Source organism: Nelumbo nucifera, chromosome 7 (genome assembly GCF_055504915.1).
Source record: "Nelumbo nucifera cultivar China Antique chromosome 7, China Antique-T2T, whole genome shotgun sequence".
Taxonomy (NCBI): domain Eukaryota; kingdom Viridiplantae; phylum Streptophyta; class Magnoliopsida; order Proteales; family Nelumbonaceae; genus Nelumbo; species Nelumbo nucifera.
In genome coordinates this window covers 18,358,893-18,372,555 of record NC_142655.1, presented here as the reverse complement: position 1 = coordinate 18,372,555, position 13,663 = coordinate 18,358,893, and the positions used below count along the sequence as shown (strand labels likewise).

Sequence of the window (13,663 nt, the reverse complement as noted above, 5' to 3'; positions counted from 1 at the left end):
ATTCACAGGGGGTGGTGTATTGTGGGTAGGTGTGGGCAGGGTTCTCGTGGGCAGGAGATCCGGAGTCTCTTGACCATGCCTCCTTAAGCCTAGCCAGAATGTGTGGGGTTTAACTTGGGCTAGGCCTGAATTGGGAGATACTTGGGCTTTGACCTTGAATTAAGTTGGGCCAGGCTGTGATGTTCTGATCCTAAGGTTGGGCCTAAATAGCCTTAAACCTAAGGTTGCAACTTGGGCTGGGTTGATGTTCGGGTTAGGGTTAGGGTTGAAATTGATGAACCCGACTTTACTTCGGGTTGGGTTAGGGTTGAGCTCTTAGCCAACTCGACCCAACTTGAACCCAACTCTATAGTACATGTCATATATAAATATATGTTATATGTAATATATAACATACATTGATTTGTTTAAATGCATGATATTTGTATAGCCCCCACCACATAGTATCATGTATTTCTTTTAAGATAGTCACTTAACTTAATCGTAATCAGAAAGACTAAAACCTTAATAGCATTATTTTATATTTTTTGAAAATTTTATTCTTCATCTCCACTATGTTGTTTGCCGCGTAAGAAAGATCTATCGTAAGTCATAACTCATAATAAACTATAGTCATTTCTAACACTTGTTTTTCTGAATTCTGTACTAAAAGAACAAAAAAATAACGCCAACAAACAAATACTAATGAAACATAGGATTAATATATGTAGTGAAAGTTGAGTTAAGATCTAAAATCGAGAAATTTTATGAAGGATGGGAAGAAGGTTGGGTTGGGCCCAACCCAACCCAAAATTGGGTTCAGGTTGGGTTGGATTGAGTTATGGTTGAAGGAATTTAGTTAAGGTTAGGGTTAGGGTTGGGTTAAGGTTAGGATTAGGGTTGGGCTAGGTTTGGCGTCAATCCAACCTAACCCGGCCCGACTTATGGCCCTACTTAAACCTGGTCCAACCTGCCCATGTTGCATCTTTTAACAGAAGATGCAAAACGGATGGGGCGTTTGGTAAAACTAAGCTTTGATGTCTAAGAAAGCACAAAAGGATTTGAGTATGGTTTTGGACTCTGAATAACCAAAGTTTGGTTTTTGCTTTTCTGTACTCTGAATGCAATTGAACTATTTTGAGTATGCGAATATAATAATATCTATTATACATATTTACTCCAGTAATTTATGAGTTTTCGTTGTTAGATGAAAGGTTTATTAATAGAACTAGCTGCACCAAACAAAGAGAAGCAGAAGAGAGTGGAAAAATTACAAACCTCTTAGCTCACTTAAGAGGCAGATGGGCATTTCAGACTCTAAAGCTGCATTTGGCATTACTATTTTAGTTATTTTAAGGACTTGTCTTCTTGTTGCAATTAAAAACTCAGTGTTCACCAAGAGGAATCTTTTACATTAAGAGTTCAGATTCAGATGTTGTACTAAACACTCTGAGATGTTGTATTAAACAATCTGAGATGTCTAAACTATCTTCAGACATTAGATGTCTATTCAGTGAAAACAAACAAGCCCAAGCCACTATAAGGAAGACAACAGAAAATAAGTGATAGCCCAAATGACAAGGGGAAAAAACAGAAGAATAGTAAGTGTCCCCATCCCATCCCCATTTAAAATCGGGGAAAATCCGCCCCGTTTGGAGTGGGAAAGAGCCCTGGTTTTACGGAAAAAAATTATCATCCTCTATTGGATATCCTAAAATTCCCGCAAAATTACCATCCCCACCTCAAGCCATGACCCATGAAAGAAAAAGTGAAAGCCCAAGTAACAGAAGGGCCTTTCGGCCATTACATGCGATGTATATTATTTGCAGAGTGCTTGACGAATGAAAACTGAAAGTTGTTTGATAATGGTGGCAATTGCTGCAATGCATTTATTGGAATTATATAAAGGGGGCAAATGGGTGATGCTCGTGGTTCTTGAAGTGGATAAGGCAGAGAAGTCCAAATGTGATTCCATTTGTTATTTGTAGGCTCCAAAACTAATTGCTTTTGACATTATATGCCATCAGATCTGGTTGAACATCAGAAGAAAGAATATCACTAACGACCACTTTTGTCCTCGTCATAGGTCAGAAGAAATTGCTGAAAACAAATTTGTTCCATTACCAATTTGCGCAAGCTGTTTGATGATAAAACTAGCCATCACTTGTTGGGATAATTGGAGACATACCCAAGTTCTCTTATTCTCAGAATCATGCAAGTGGAGGACCCCAATAATCAGAATCTGTCTTTCATCCAAATTTCCTATCCCAATTGTTGTTTAGCTGCACAATAATGGGAAAAGTTAACTCGGACACAGATCTAGCTGTTCATGGGCCAGGCTAAACTTGGATGGCACCGGCCTTAAGCCCGAGCCCAACTGTGTAAATGTTAATGGGCCGAGCCTGAAGCCCAACCTGTGTCTGTTGCCATGCTGGTGTCTGGTCACATTGTCTTTGTCTGCTAGGTAACAGGATGATTTCCTAGTGATAAGTCATCCAATCCAGTTCCATGATCTCTCTGGAGGGTTGATTAGCTCTACCACAAATTAAGCTTTAGGAGGAAGTAGAGATTTAAAATGGGGGAAGAGAAGAGATCCATGGATCCTTTTCTTCCAAACATTGGCAGGCCCAATAGGCTCTCCAAGTCCAACCAACAGTGGCAGCCCAGAAGGATCTATCATGCCCTATTCCATGCTTTTGTTTGTAATTATGATTTACACCCTCTCGGATGCAAAATTTGCACTTCTTTGCACCCAGAAAACTGATGCAAAATTCACATCACCCTCTCTCTTACCTTCATTTTCACTCATATGAAGTCTGTGGGAACTGGATCAAATCTCCTTTTTTTTTTCTTCTTCTTTTGGTCAAAAGAAAAGAAAAAATTAGGGGCCACAGATCATTTTACTTCCCATATCATTCATCCTTAACAAATATCTCTTCTACTTTTATCTTCTATCATAAAAAATGGTGACCACAAAGTAAAAGGCCCAAACGAACATGAAACAGAAAAAAGAAAAGGCCCAAGCAAACCACAATCCCAACTCACCATTTGCAGTGTCATAAATTTGCACAAGTGCAATTGAAAAGCACTATTTCAAATAAGGGCAATATCAATATTTTTAAAAATAAGTATTTATTAAATAAGTACTTAAAAATAAACCCAAATTTTCGATTTCTCCAATAACCCCACTTATTTTCAAGAATAAACACTTATTCCGGTTTATTTCACTTATTACAGTAAGTCCCAATCCAAAATAAATAGAATTACTCCATGAAAATAGAAATACTCCATGCTGGACTCAAATTTCATCTATGGCTCTGCTTCTACATACGTGGCCAATGCTGATTGGCTGAAACAACTGGGACTATTATGCCCAAATGAATTGTGATCTATGATGGATAACCACTTGGATGTATGTGCATGTGATGTTCATATGAATTCACTGCAATTTGGTTCCTTCATAAAAGCCCCTCCACACAGCATTAATGAAGAACAACTTAGTTGGCGACCTTACTTTATATCATATTTTTTTTCTTATAAAAAACATATAAAAAAACAGATATAAAAGCTTATTAAGTTTACAGCATACAAGAACATGAACCATAAATTACAAAATTACAGTGAAATTTTAGAACAAAATAATAATAAACAAAAAGATAAGGTCACCTGGAGTAGAAGGCCAGAGGGACCAATTCTGACAGAGGAGTTGCCGCCGGCGTAGAGCCGGCGGAGGGTACCGGGGAACTACGGCAGAGGGGACATGTTGCACTCATCTGGAGCCACTCGTCGACGCAGCCGGCATGAAAGCAGTGTTGGCAATCCGGAATGCACCGTATTGTTTCCTTGGGCCTGTACTCCGATAGACATATAGCGCATGAGCCGTCGTTGGGCTTGGGCAGTCTCCGGCTCTCGCCTAGTATTAGCTTCGGGTAGGAATCAATTATGGGTTTGTCGAGTCCCACCACCAACACCGGCGAGTGCCCGGTTGCCATGTGGTGGTGGTGGTGGTTTGTTGCTCCACCGCCACCAGCACCGCTACTATCGCTGTTACGATTACCACTACCACCGTCACCACTCAAGTTGCCGGCCTTGACTCTAACACAAACGTAGGAAGCTAGCATGATGGTGGAAATTAAGACGAGGATTCCAACAGCTATAGCGATGCCGTATCCGACGCCGACGCCGCTGACAGACTCCGGCGGGCCTACTGAGGACATAAGCGAAGGAATAAACGAGAGACGGAGAGAGAGAGAGAGAGAGAGAGAGAGAGAGAGAGGAGTTGAAACTTGAATACTAAATGAGAAAAAGCTGGGGGACCGGTGAGGGTAGTTCTAGTTTGTGAAAGGGCAGGCGGACAAGTCCCCAAGTCGACGGGACTTATTTAATGAAATAATGGCTTTGTAGTTTGAATTAATTAAGGGTCATTTATTAACACAACCTTTAGCTTCACGCTATTACTAAGACATACTTTATAGTTTGAATATTAGTCAGGTACCCCTCTATTTTGAAACTACTTTTCTTTTGCAACCCTTATATGTAGGAGTGGCAATTAGACCTGTTCATGGGCCGGGTGACCCGACAGGCTGGCCCGGCCCCCAGACAGGCTTGAACATGTTTATAAGCCTACGGGCTTAAACTTGGGTCAAAAAGCCCGGCCCGTAATAAATTCGAGTCGGGTTCGGGTTTTGTGAAAATAGCTCGGCCCGACCTAAAATTAGACTTAAAATGTGTTATGTGATTATGTCCATTTGAATAAATTTTTTGATTTAAGAATGTAAAACTGTCTTAAAACATAAAAAAAGGGAAAAAAACCATCTTTTAGGCCCATTGTTCATTTAAATAGGAAAAAAAAAGCCATCTGAATTTTTAATTCTAATTTGAATAGAAAAAATTGTAATTTTTTTTATTAGGTCGGGCTCGGGCTTCGGGATTTTTATCAGGGCCGGGCTCGGGCCCAAGTTATAGGCCCGGGCTCAGGCTCAGGCCTAGCGTATATCCATTAATGATGAGAAAAAGCCCGGCCCGGCCCATGAACAGGTCTAGTGGCGACAAACTACCTTTCTTTTGCAACCCTTATATGTAGGAATGGCAACGGGTGGGGACCATACTCTCCACCCCTATCCCAATTTTGAAACAAATCCCCGTCCCCGACTTTGATTCCCATTAGGGATAAAAATGGCCCTTTATCCCCATTCTCCAACGGAGGTGGGTTTTTTGGACCCGAATTTCTAAAATTTTTAAATTAAAATTTTATTTAGAAAATATATTTAAATAAAACAAGGGATTTATTTTTAAATATAAAAATATTTTAAATATATTTTATGTATAATATAAATAATATCATACATAATATAGATAATATTATATATGTATAATATATATAATTGGGGGTCTAGGCGGGCTGGAGAACACACTCCCCATCTCAGATTAGGGGTGAGCATGGGTTGGCTCAGTTCCATAGCAGAATTTGGAACCTACCCTATTGGGGTCAGTTCCAGGTTTTTGGAATTGGAACCTACCATGTGAAGGTCGATTCTGGCCTTGGTGGTTCTAGGGTTGATTACAAGGTCTACCGTGGAACCTATTCTTTCTTTACTTCCCCCACTCCTTAAAAAATGTGTTCTTTAAAAACTTGATTGTCAATAAATATAATATATAGTTTAAAACTTATATTATCTTTATTGATTAAATTGAGTAATTTAGTATGTAGATTATCCTTATATGGTTCAAAACTTATAATTTAAATTTAAATTTTGTAAATATTACCTTTTACATTACTTATTGTACACATTTAAATATTAAAATGAAAACAAATGATCAAATAACTTAAGTAATTCAATGGTCAAGTGAGACCATGGCCTTTCTAACCATTAGTGGTTGGGTTCAAATCTTCACATCCCCAAAAGTAATTCTAAGGTAGGTTCTACCAGGGCCAACAAAAAGTCAGTTCATCGGGTCAGTTCGGGTAAGGTAAACTCCTAGGCCCTAGAACTTGCCTGGGTGGGGGCCGGTTCCAAAAATTTGGAACTAGACCTTATCCTATAACAAATTTGGGTAGGGTCTATTCGAGGTCGGTTCTATTTGATTTCGAGTAAAACCTACCCATTTAGTCACCCCTATTCCTGATCAAGTATCACTATTCAATCCTTGTCCCTGCCGAGGCAACCTCCATCCCTAATTCCATTGGATTGGGGGAAGAGCCAATTACCCAATAAGGATGGGGAAAATTGCCATCCTTACATATATGGAGGTGAAAAGTGATATATTTTAGGTTCATTTACTTAAGACATCCCTTATATTATTTCATATTTACTAAACCTATTCTTAATTTGCATATTACTAAAACATTATATCGACCTTCCATTAGGAACCATTTGTATTTTAATTTGATAATCGCAAAATAACATCTTAAAATGAGTTAAAAGTGTAAAATGACGTGAACCCAAAGTTATTTCTTGTAGTTCTCCTATCAACATTTTAGGGAACAAAACCTGCCCCTACATTATAACTTGGTGTAGAAAAGGGATGGAGTACATGTGATATGAGAACTGCTAGGTGTATTTATTGACAACATGATTAAATTCATGCCCTTTCATATTTTCCACTAGTTTTAAGAGGTCAGTTGGTCATTCTCTATTGGAAATACAAATGGCTCCTGATGGAAGGTAGATTAAGTGGTTGCAAACCATAAGGGTGTTTTTAGTAATACACAAACTAGATGGTAATTTTAGTAAAGTAAGTTTGTAAATAAACGCCCCTATTTTTATCCAAAAGTTTGTTCGACGAAAATAATTAAAAGAAAATACATAACTGAAATATTAATACCAAATAAGAAAAAATAAAAAAGAAGATAAGAAAAATATAACAGAAAAATTAAATTAGAAAATAAAAATAAACAGAAAAATATTTTCTATTATTTTTTTCATTTTACATTTATTTTATTTTTGCTTTATTTTTTTTGTTTTTCCTATTATTCTTTCTTTTTTTATTTTTGAAATAAAATCATGTGGGAGAGGGTCTTGCTAAAAGAGTGATACGAGAGTATGAGACTTTTTGCAAATATCTTCGAAACAGAAAATCATTCCCAAATAGATACACAAACAGCTTCTAATAAAAGGTGCTTTAAGTAAAGAGGTTATAAAGTAGGAGGTGTCTTTTGTAATACGTGAAGCATAAGCTAGGTCTTAAAAAGTATTTACGTGAAAATATAAGGATGGATTAGCAAATAACCCTTAAATTTAATATTTCAACCGCAAAGTGGCATATATTTTTAATGGGACCCACATGAACTGATGGCCCTTAAAACCATTCTCTTCAAACCCTTCTCTCTCTCATGTGGGATGATGATGGTGAGGGTCTGAGATACGAATAAAGAGCAACTGTGAATTATTAAAATAGAAACGAAAGCCAGAACGAAGAGTTTGGTACATGAATTGATTGTGAGAATGATATGTAATTTAGAAGTTGGAGAAAGACAAGATTCGTACGAGCAGACCAACTTAGAATATAAGGAAAGACAGGAAATAAGAATAAAAACTGTAATATATTATTGATTGAAGTGAAGATGCAAAGAAATATTAAAATGAACAAAAAAGATTAGTTGGGTTGTTTTATTAAGGTGTCTTCTTATGGTTTATAACATAATCATATGGATTTATCGATGCAAATTTGGATCTTGGGATGCTTTGAAATTTGGGTCTCTGGAGTTCCGTTCCAATTAACAGTGCTTGGCGTTTAGATGTTGCAGAGAAACTGGGAGACAAGAGAAAATTTCAGGTGAAGCATGTATTTTCTATTGCCTTAGTAGTGGTGATTGATTTTCTGTCTTTCTTTGTCCTCTTTGACAAGGGTGAGGATTTTGAGAGTATAAGACAAGAAGAAAAAGTTCAAAGATTGAAATTGAGCCCAACGCCTCTTCCAATTAATCTACTAGGGCATGCACTCTCACTTCCACTTCCAGTTAGTTTAAGGATTTTCTTAAAAATTCTTTAATGACCCTGTGTTATAATTTTTCCTTTCTCCACCTTTTCTTTCCAACCAAACACAGCCTAATAAGAGTGTGTTTGGTTTGATAAATAATAAGAGAAACAGAAATTGAATGGATGGGAGAAATTAATTGAAGGATGGATCCTTTCTCAAGATGTGTTTGCGATTGCAATGGTTACCTAACTCATCAATAAGTCGTTTGCTTTTAGATTTGGTGTTCCATTTGCAATTCCTATATCTGAAGACTCTATGTGTTTTTAACTCTGACTTGTACCCCTATCTGAATCTGATGTAAAATTTGTTCTCGCGTCTAGGCTGATGTAAAATTTGCACTACCATCTTCTCATATTCACTTTTCCTATACAAAGTGGGAGTAACATCATTTTACTTTCTATTTCACTCCTCCTAAACAACCAACCTTCCTCATACCTTTCATTTTGTCTCCTGCAAAGTGGGGATTATACCAATTTTCTCCACATTTTGCCCTTCCTAAAAAAGAAAAAAAAAAGGTAAAATTAAACCTGAAGCAAAATTAAACCAGAATTTGCACTCAAGCCATTTGCATTCTCATATAACCGATTCATTAAGTTTTTTTCTTTTTATAGGCTTCTAAAAAACTCTGAAATTTGCATAGATTTTCTCATTCCTTAATTATGTAAATAACATAATATTATTCACAAATTGGCAAATTAAATATATGGCATATCACTCATTCTTCATATATGTACCCTTATTTGTGATTCCCTTCATGCAATAAATTATATATATGTTGAAGGAGCTAACTAATTCAACTTGGAAATTGGTTTTCAGGGAATCCATAAATTCAAGATTGTTTAGTAGTTGGAATAGGTGGCATCAACTCCATAAATTTGAAATAAACAACTATTAGGTGATCATATTACTATTTTTAGATTGAAAAACAAATAATTCTTAACGAAAAGGTCGATTAAGTAAATGGATTGTAAAATGTAAGGGGTATTTTAATAAAATGCAAGCTATAGGGTAGTTTTAGGTAAATCTGTGAAACTATAGGGGGTGTTCTAATAAATGATTATGTTCCTGTAATTTGACAATAAACTTATAAATTTGTTAAATTGACATATTGGAACATTACAAATAATTTTACAAGGATACAGTGGAAAAAGACAATATCAGAATGGAGGTATCTTTGCAGGAAAAATTTATACTGCCAGAAAGACATGATACCAGAAAAGCTTAATGAATCAAACCCACACCCCCTGTGAATTGTGACAAAAACCACATAATTGATTACCACTTTTATGATATCAGTTGAGTTTTTTTTTTTTTTTTTTGGTATTTCTTGATATGCACCTCATAACTCCCTCCTTTCTCAAAAATCAGTAAGTGCGAGAATCAAATTTTGTGTATGTTAGAACAAACCAGCTGAGACACCCCCAATTGACAATACGATATCGGTTGATTGGTAACTAAATTTTTCAATATTATCTTATAAGTATTATAGTCGAACCTATCATTATAATATATCAATATATACATATAATAAAATTATACATAATCGATTTGGAACAACCAAAGCTGATCCATAACAATTATAATTGAAACAAAAACCAAGAACCATCCCAACTACAATCAGGACACGTAATTCAAACCCAAATCCTATATTAATGGGTCGCTTTGGTTCGGTCCTGTCTGGTCTACCCGACCCATTGCCTGCCCAACATCCTCAGATATTATGATCTAGGTCATATTGGGGTTTGGGATGGCCACAAGTTAGGATAAGCCTTGGGGCTAAAGGCCAACTATTAGAGTTGGGACTGGGTCGGTTTTATTCCAAAAGTATCCTTAAATTGAGAGAAAAATGTTCAAGAGTATGGATATTAGGGCATGGACCCATGGGCCTAGGTAGAGTGATTGTCCATATTTTATTAAGGGCAAAAATGATATTTTTGTTTTTAATTTCTTTTGATTAAATTTAATTGCAAACTATAAGGGATGTGTTAGTAAAACACAAATTATTGAATAGGTTTTAGTAAATTAATGAAATTATAGGGGTGTTTTAATAAATCACACTAAACTATAATTGGATCTTATCCGGAATTAGTTCTGCACTTTTATTTATTCAAACCTGGTTTACTCTTGTGACCTGGACCAAACTTGATTCATTGACAGCACTATCGGGATGAACTCGTCTAAGTAATCTTTGGGAGGCTTTTCCACCGTTTAGGATTTCCTTCTTGCCCTGTTTTCATTTAGACATTCTTCAATTATTTAAAAATTAAAACCCAAATTGGATGTTGATCCACAAAGCTAACTGGGTCACCACTCACCAGTTCCATGTCGGGGTGTAAATCAGTTTACGTTCAAGAATTTCACTGCATTGGGCTAGGTTCAGCTTTGGGCCCATTCAAAATATGGCATACTTAGCCCAGCCCAACCCAAGTTGCACCCTTTTGTGAATTACATGGTTCACCTGGGTGGTTTGTTAAGCCGGTTAGCCGTCCGGTGGCTTGTTCCACAATCCAACTTGTGGCAGCAACTAAAAAACTGTGTTCCCGTTTGGTGGGCTTTCACACAGCGGCTTATGTGGGCTCAACCCAGACAGCTTAAATGCTTATATGGTGTTTGGAAGTGTGGGTGGGACCGATTTTCAAGAAAAAATGCTCATTCTTCTAAGACATTTTTTTCACAAAAAAATGTTTCTGCCACGTAGGCAGTGAGCAATATGCTGTTTGGTAAGGTGATTTTCATCACCATTTTTTATGAATGTACTGACAGGTAAGCACCACATAGGATACACATCAGTCAACCGTTGGAGGAAACGGGTCACCAATTTTTGAGGCACGCCCGATTTTTTAATAATCGGCTGAACCAAACAATGAGATACATGGGCGCTTGTTGAAACGCCTATGTGGATCCAATGTGGCACCATTTTTTTTGGAAAACGGCCACGGTTCCGAACATCCCCTTAATGAATGAGTCATGTTTGGTGAAAACCCCGGAAAGCAGAAAAATGACCATCTGAAAGCAAAAAATATGGCTTAATGAGTCATGTTTTATGAGGGCCCACCCAAATGAGCCCTGCATTTTCAGTTGAAGTGCCAGTTTTGGAGGGCTTTCACACAGTAGCTTCTAGTTTTGCAAGATGGGCCCCACATGAAAAGCCTAGAAGGAGAAGCTATGTTTGATGAAAAGGCGAGAAAGTCTAAATACATTTTCATTGAGCCAAAAAAGTACTTATTAAGAACAAAAAGAGACAAGAAATTGACTTGTGATTGAAGTATTTTTAGTAGGTTCTTCAAAGTGGCTCATTTAAAGCAGCTTAGTAAAAGTTGAAACCCCCAAAAACGGGCCCTTAGTAGCAGTTAGCCCCTTCCACTAGCATAATCATGCTGTTGGTAAAAACTTGTCTTTGGTCACTATGATGCTTTTTGGTTTTTTAATAGAACTAGAAGGGATCCCGTGCGATGCACAGGAAAACCCAATGTCTAATTTACTGGTAAAAATGATCAAAAAGATATATTGAATGTTGGCCCCTAGTAAATTTCCAAAAGTATATATACTAAATTATTGATTTTTTAAATATATTAAATAATTTATTTTCTTTTTTAAATATATTATTTATAAAATTACACTAATTTATCTTTTATTTTTCAATATAAGTTAATTAATAATTCCCTTTTCTAAAATTTTCCAATATTATACTAATTTATATTAATAACAGAAATAATTTGTGTAATTATTGGTTCAAATTAACATTTTCCTTTACCAATACTAATTTACCTTTAATAATTTAAAATGAAAATCACACATTTTTTAAATAATTTTCCAAAATCTATCAAATGTAATAAAAATTCCCAAATTTCCAAAATATTCGAATAATTTTCAATAATCATTTACTACATTTTAAAGAAAATTTCCAAAATTACATTAATATATATATATTTTTATTTTCTTCTCCAAAATTATGATATTTTGTTTGCCAATTTGCAAACTCCACCAACTCTTTCCTGGAGCTATAATTGTTGAATTTATTTTTTAATTTTATAATTTTTAATTAATTTTAAATGACATTTATAAAGAAATTATTGGTTGAAAATTTTGTATATTCATTGATTTCTATTAATTTTTGTGGAAAATAACACAACTTAATTGTCAGTGTAATAAAATTAATTTTAAGAAATTGTAACTATAGTAAAACATTTATTATAACGATTACTCTATTTAATTACTACACCAAAATTCCAATAATAATTATTAGTGTAATAATTATTTTGAAAAAAATAATTAATTTAACTACACTAATAATTATTATTGGAATTACAGTTATTTTAAAATTACTGTAATTACAGTATTTTGAAAATAACAAATTTTACTATAATAATTAATGTAACTTAATAATTATTATTACACTAATAATAAATTTCTGAAAACATAATAAGATGGAAATATATTTTAATGACAGGGGTATAAATGGAAGAATGAAATCAGGGCCCTTTGACGATAACATTGAGCCATTCTTATTTTTATTAATGGGTAAGAAACTAAGGGTGTGTTTTTATTGCACATGGCAGTATCAAAGATTACAGGCCAAATGAGATTATACATGAATATATGGTGATCAAAATATTGAATGCAGTTAATTCACCTCAAGCATGTTAGTAGAGAAATTGATGATCGTTGGCAAAGCTCTGCTTTCCACATAAGTTTCTGCGTCAACATTTAAATGCTCAAACTGGATTTCGATTTTGGGAATATCAAGTCCAACTTTGAGCACAACACAGATGCAGAGAAAATAACTTGGTAAGTATATTCAAGGGAAAAAAGTTCAGTTCAGCAAAAAAAGGGAAAGGAAATGAAGAAAAAAGAAGAAGAGTCTCTAATACCTATCAATCTGTTTTTTAAGCTTCAACAAAAACTTCTCATTATCCTCCTCTGCAACTCTCAACAACCTCTCTAATAGTATCTTCTTCTCCTGTAAACCAAGACTCTCAATATCAACTTCTTTGGTCTCATCCCCAACTCTTTATGCATGCTGTATGCTTAAACAAAAGGGATAAAAACATCTAATGAAATTTCCAGAAAGAGCGAGCATTCACTCTTTTATAGGTAGTATAGATTTAGGGTTGGTTTTTAGCCATATTGATATCATCTATGAAGATTAAATTATACCAAGTTTTTTTTTGCATGCTTGTGTCTATATAAATTAACGGAGACAGGAAATGGGCAAAAAAAGAAGAGCCAATACTAAAACCATGGGTCTTATAACCCATACTTGTAGCCCAAACTCAAAACACCCGTAATAACCTAGGAGCTTGGCCCATTCTAACAGATTTAGCCAACTTAAGTGGGCCATTAGGCGATCCTCTCAATTAAATCAATCAATGGTTTGAGAAAAGATTGGAAAAAATCTTTTAATATGATTCATTTTATTTTTCTCTTATTGGCAAGTGTTTCTTTGTTTAGTTACATTTGTCTTAAAAAGGTAATTATCCTGTAGATATCAAAAAGTTCATCAAACAAAGATTCTTATGTGAATGATCAATGAATGAATGAATTAATTGATTAATGTTAAATTGTTGGTTTGGTGGCAGTTCTAAGTTGAAGTTATTGACTTTAAGCAACCCATATACTGCACTCTACAGATAGGCGAAGTTTCTCCTTTAGAGAAAAAATGAAAGGAAAAAGAAGAAAAAAATCTAAGAAACATAAATTTTCA

The 13,663-nt window shown here is 35.2% G+C and overlaps 1 protein-coding gene across 2 annotated transcripts; it reads right to left on the bottom strand.

The window, feature by feature from the left end:
* Positions 1-1,801: 1,801 nt before the first annotated feature.
* LOC104590306 (RING/U-box superfamily protein) lies at positions 1,802-4,342 on the bottom strand. 2 transcript variants are annotated; one of them, XM_010248921.2, is made up of 2 exons: positions 3,646-4,341; positions 1,802-2,261 (listed from the first exon to the last, which is right to left on the bottom strand). In XM_010248921.2, exons 1-2 carry the CDS (start codon positions 4,194-4,196, stop codon positions 2,258-2,260), a joined length of 555 nt encoding a protein of 184 aa, XP_010247223.2. In that variant the 5' UTR covers positions 4,197-4,341; the 3' UTR covers positions 1,802-2,257. The 2 variants fall into 2 exon arrangements, with proteins under 2 accessions (XP_010247223.2, XP_088748183.1); XM_088892057.1 differs by lacking the exon at positions 1,802-2,261 and adding an exon at positions 3,244-3,449 and having other exon boundaries at positions 3,646-4,342.
* Positions 4,343-13,663: the final 9,321 nt, after the last annotated feature.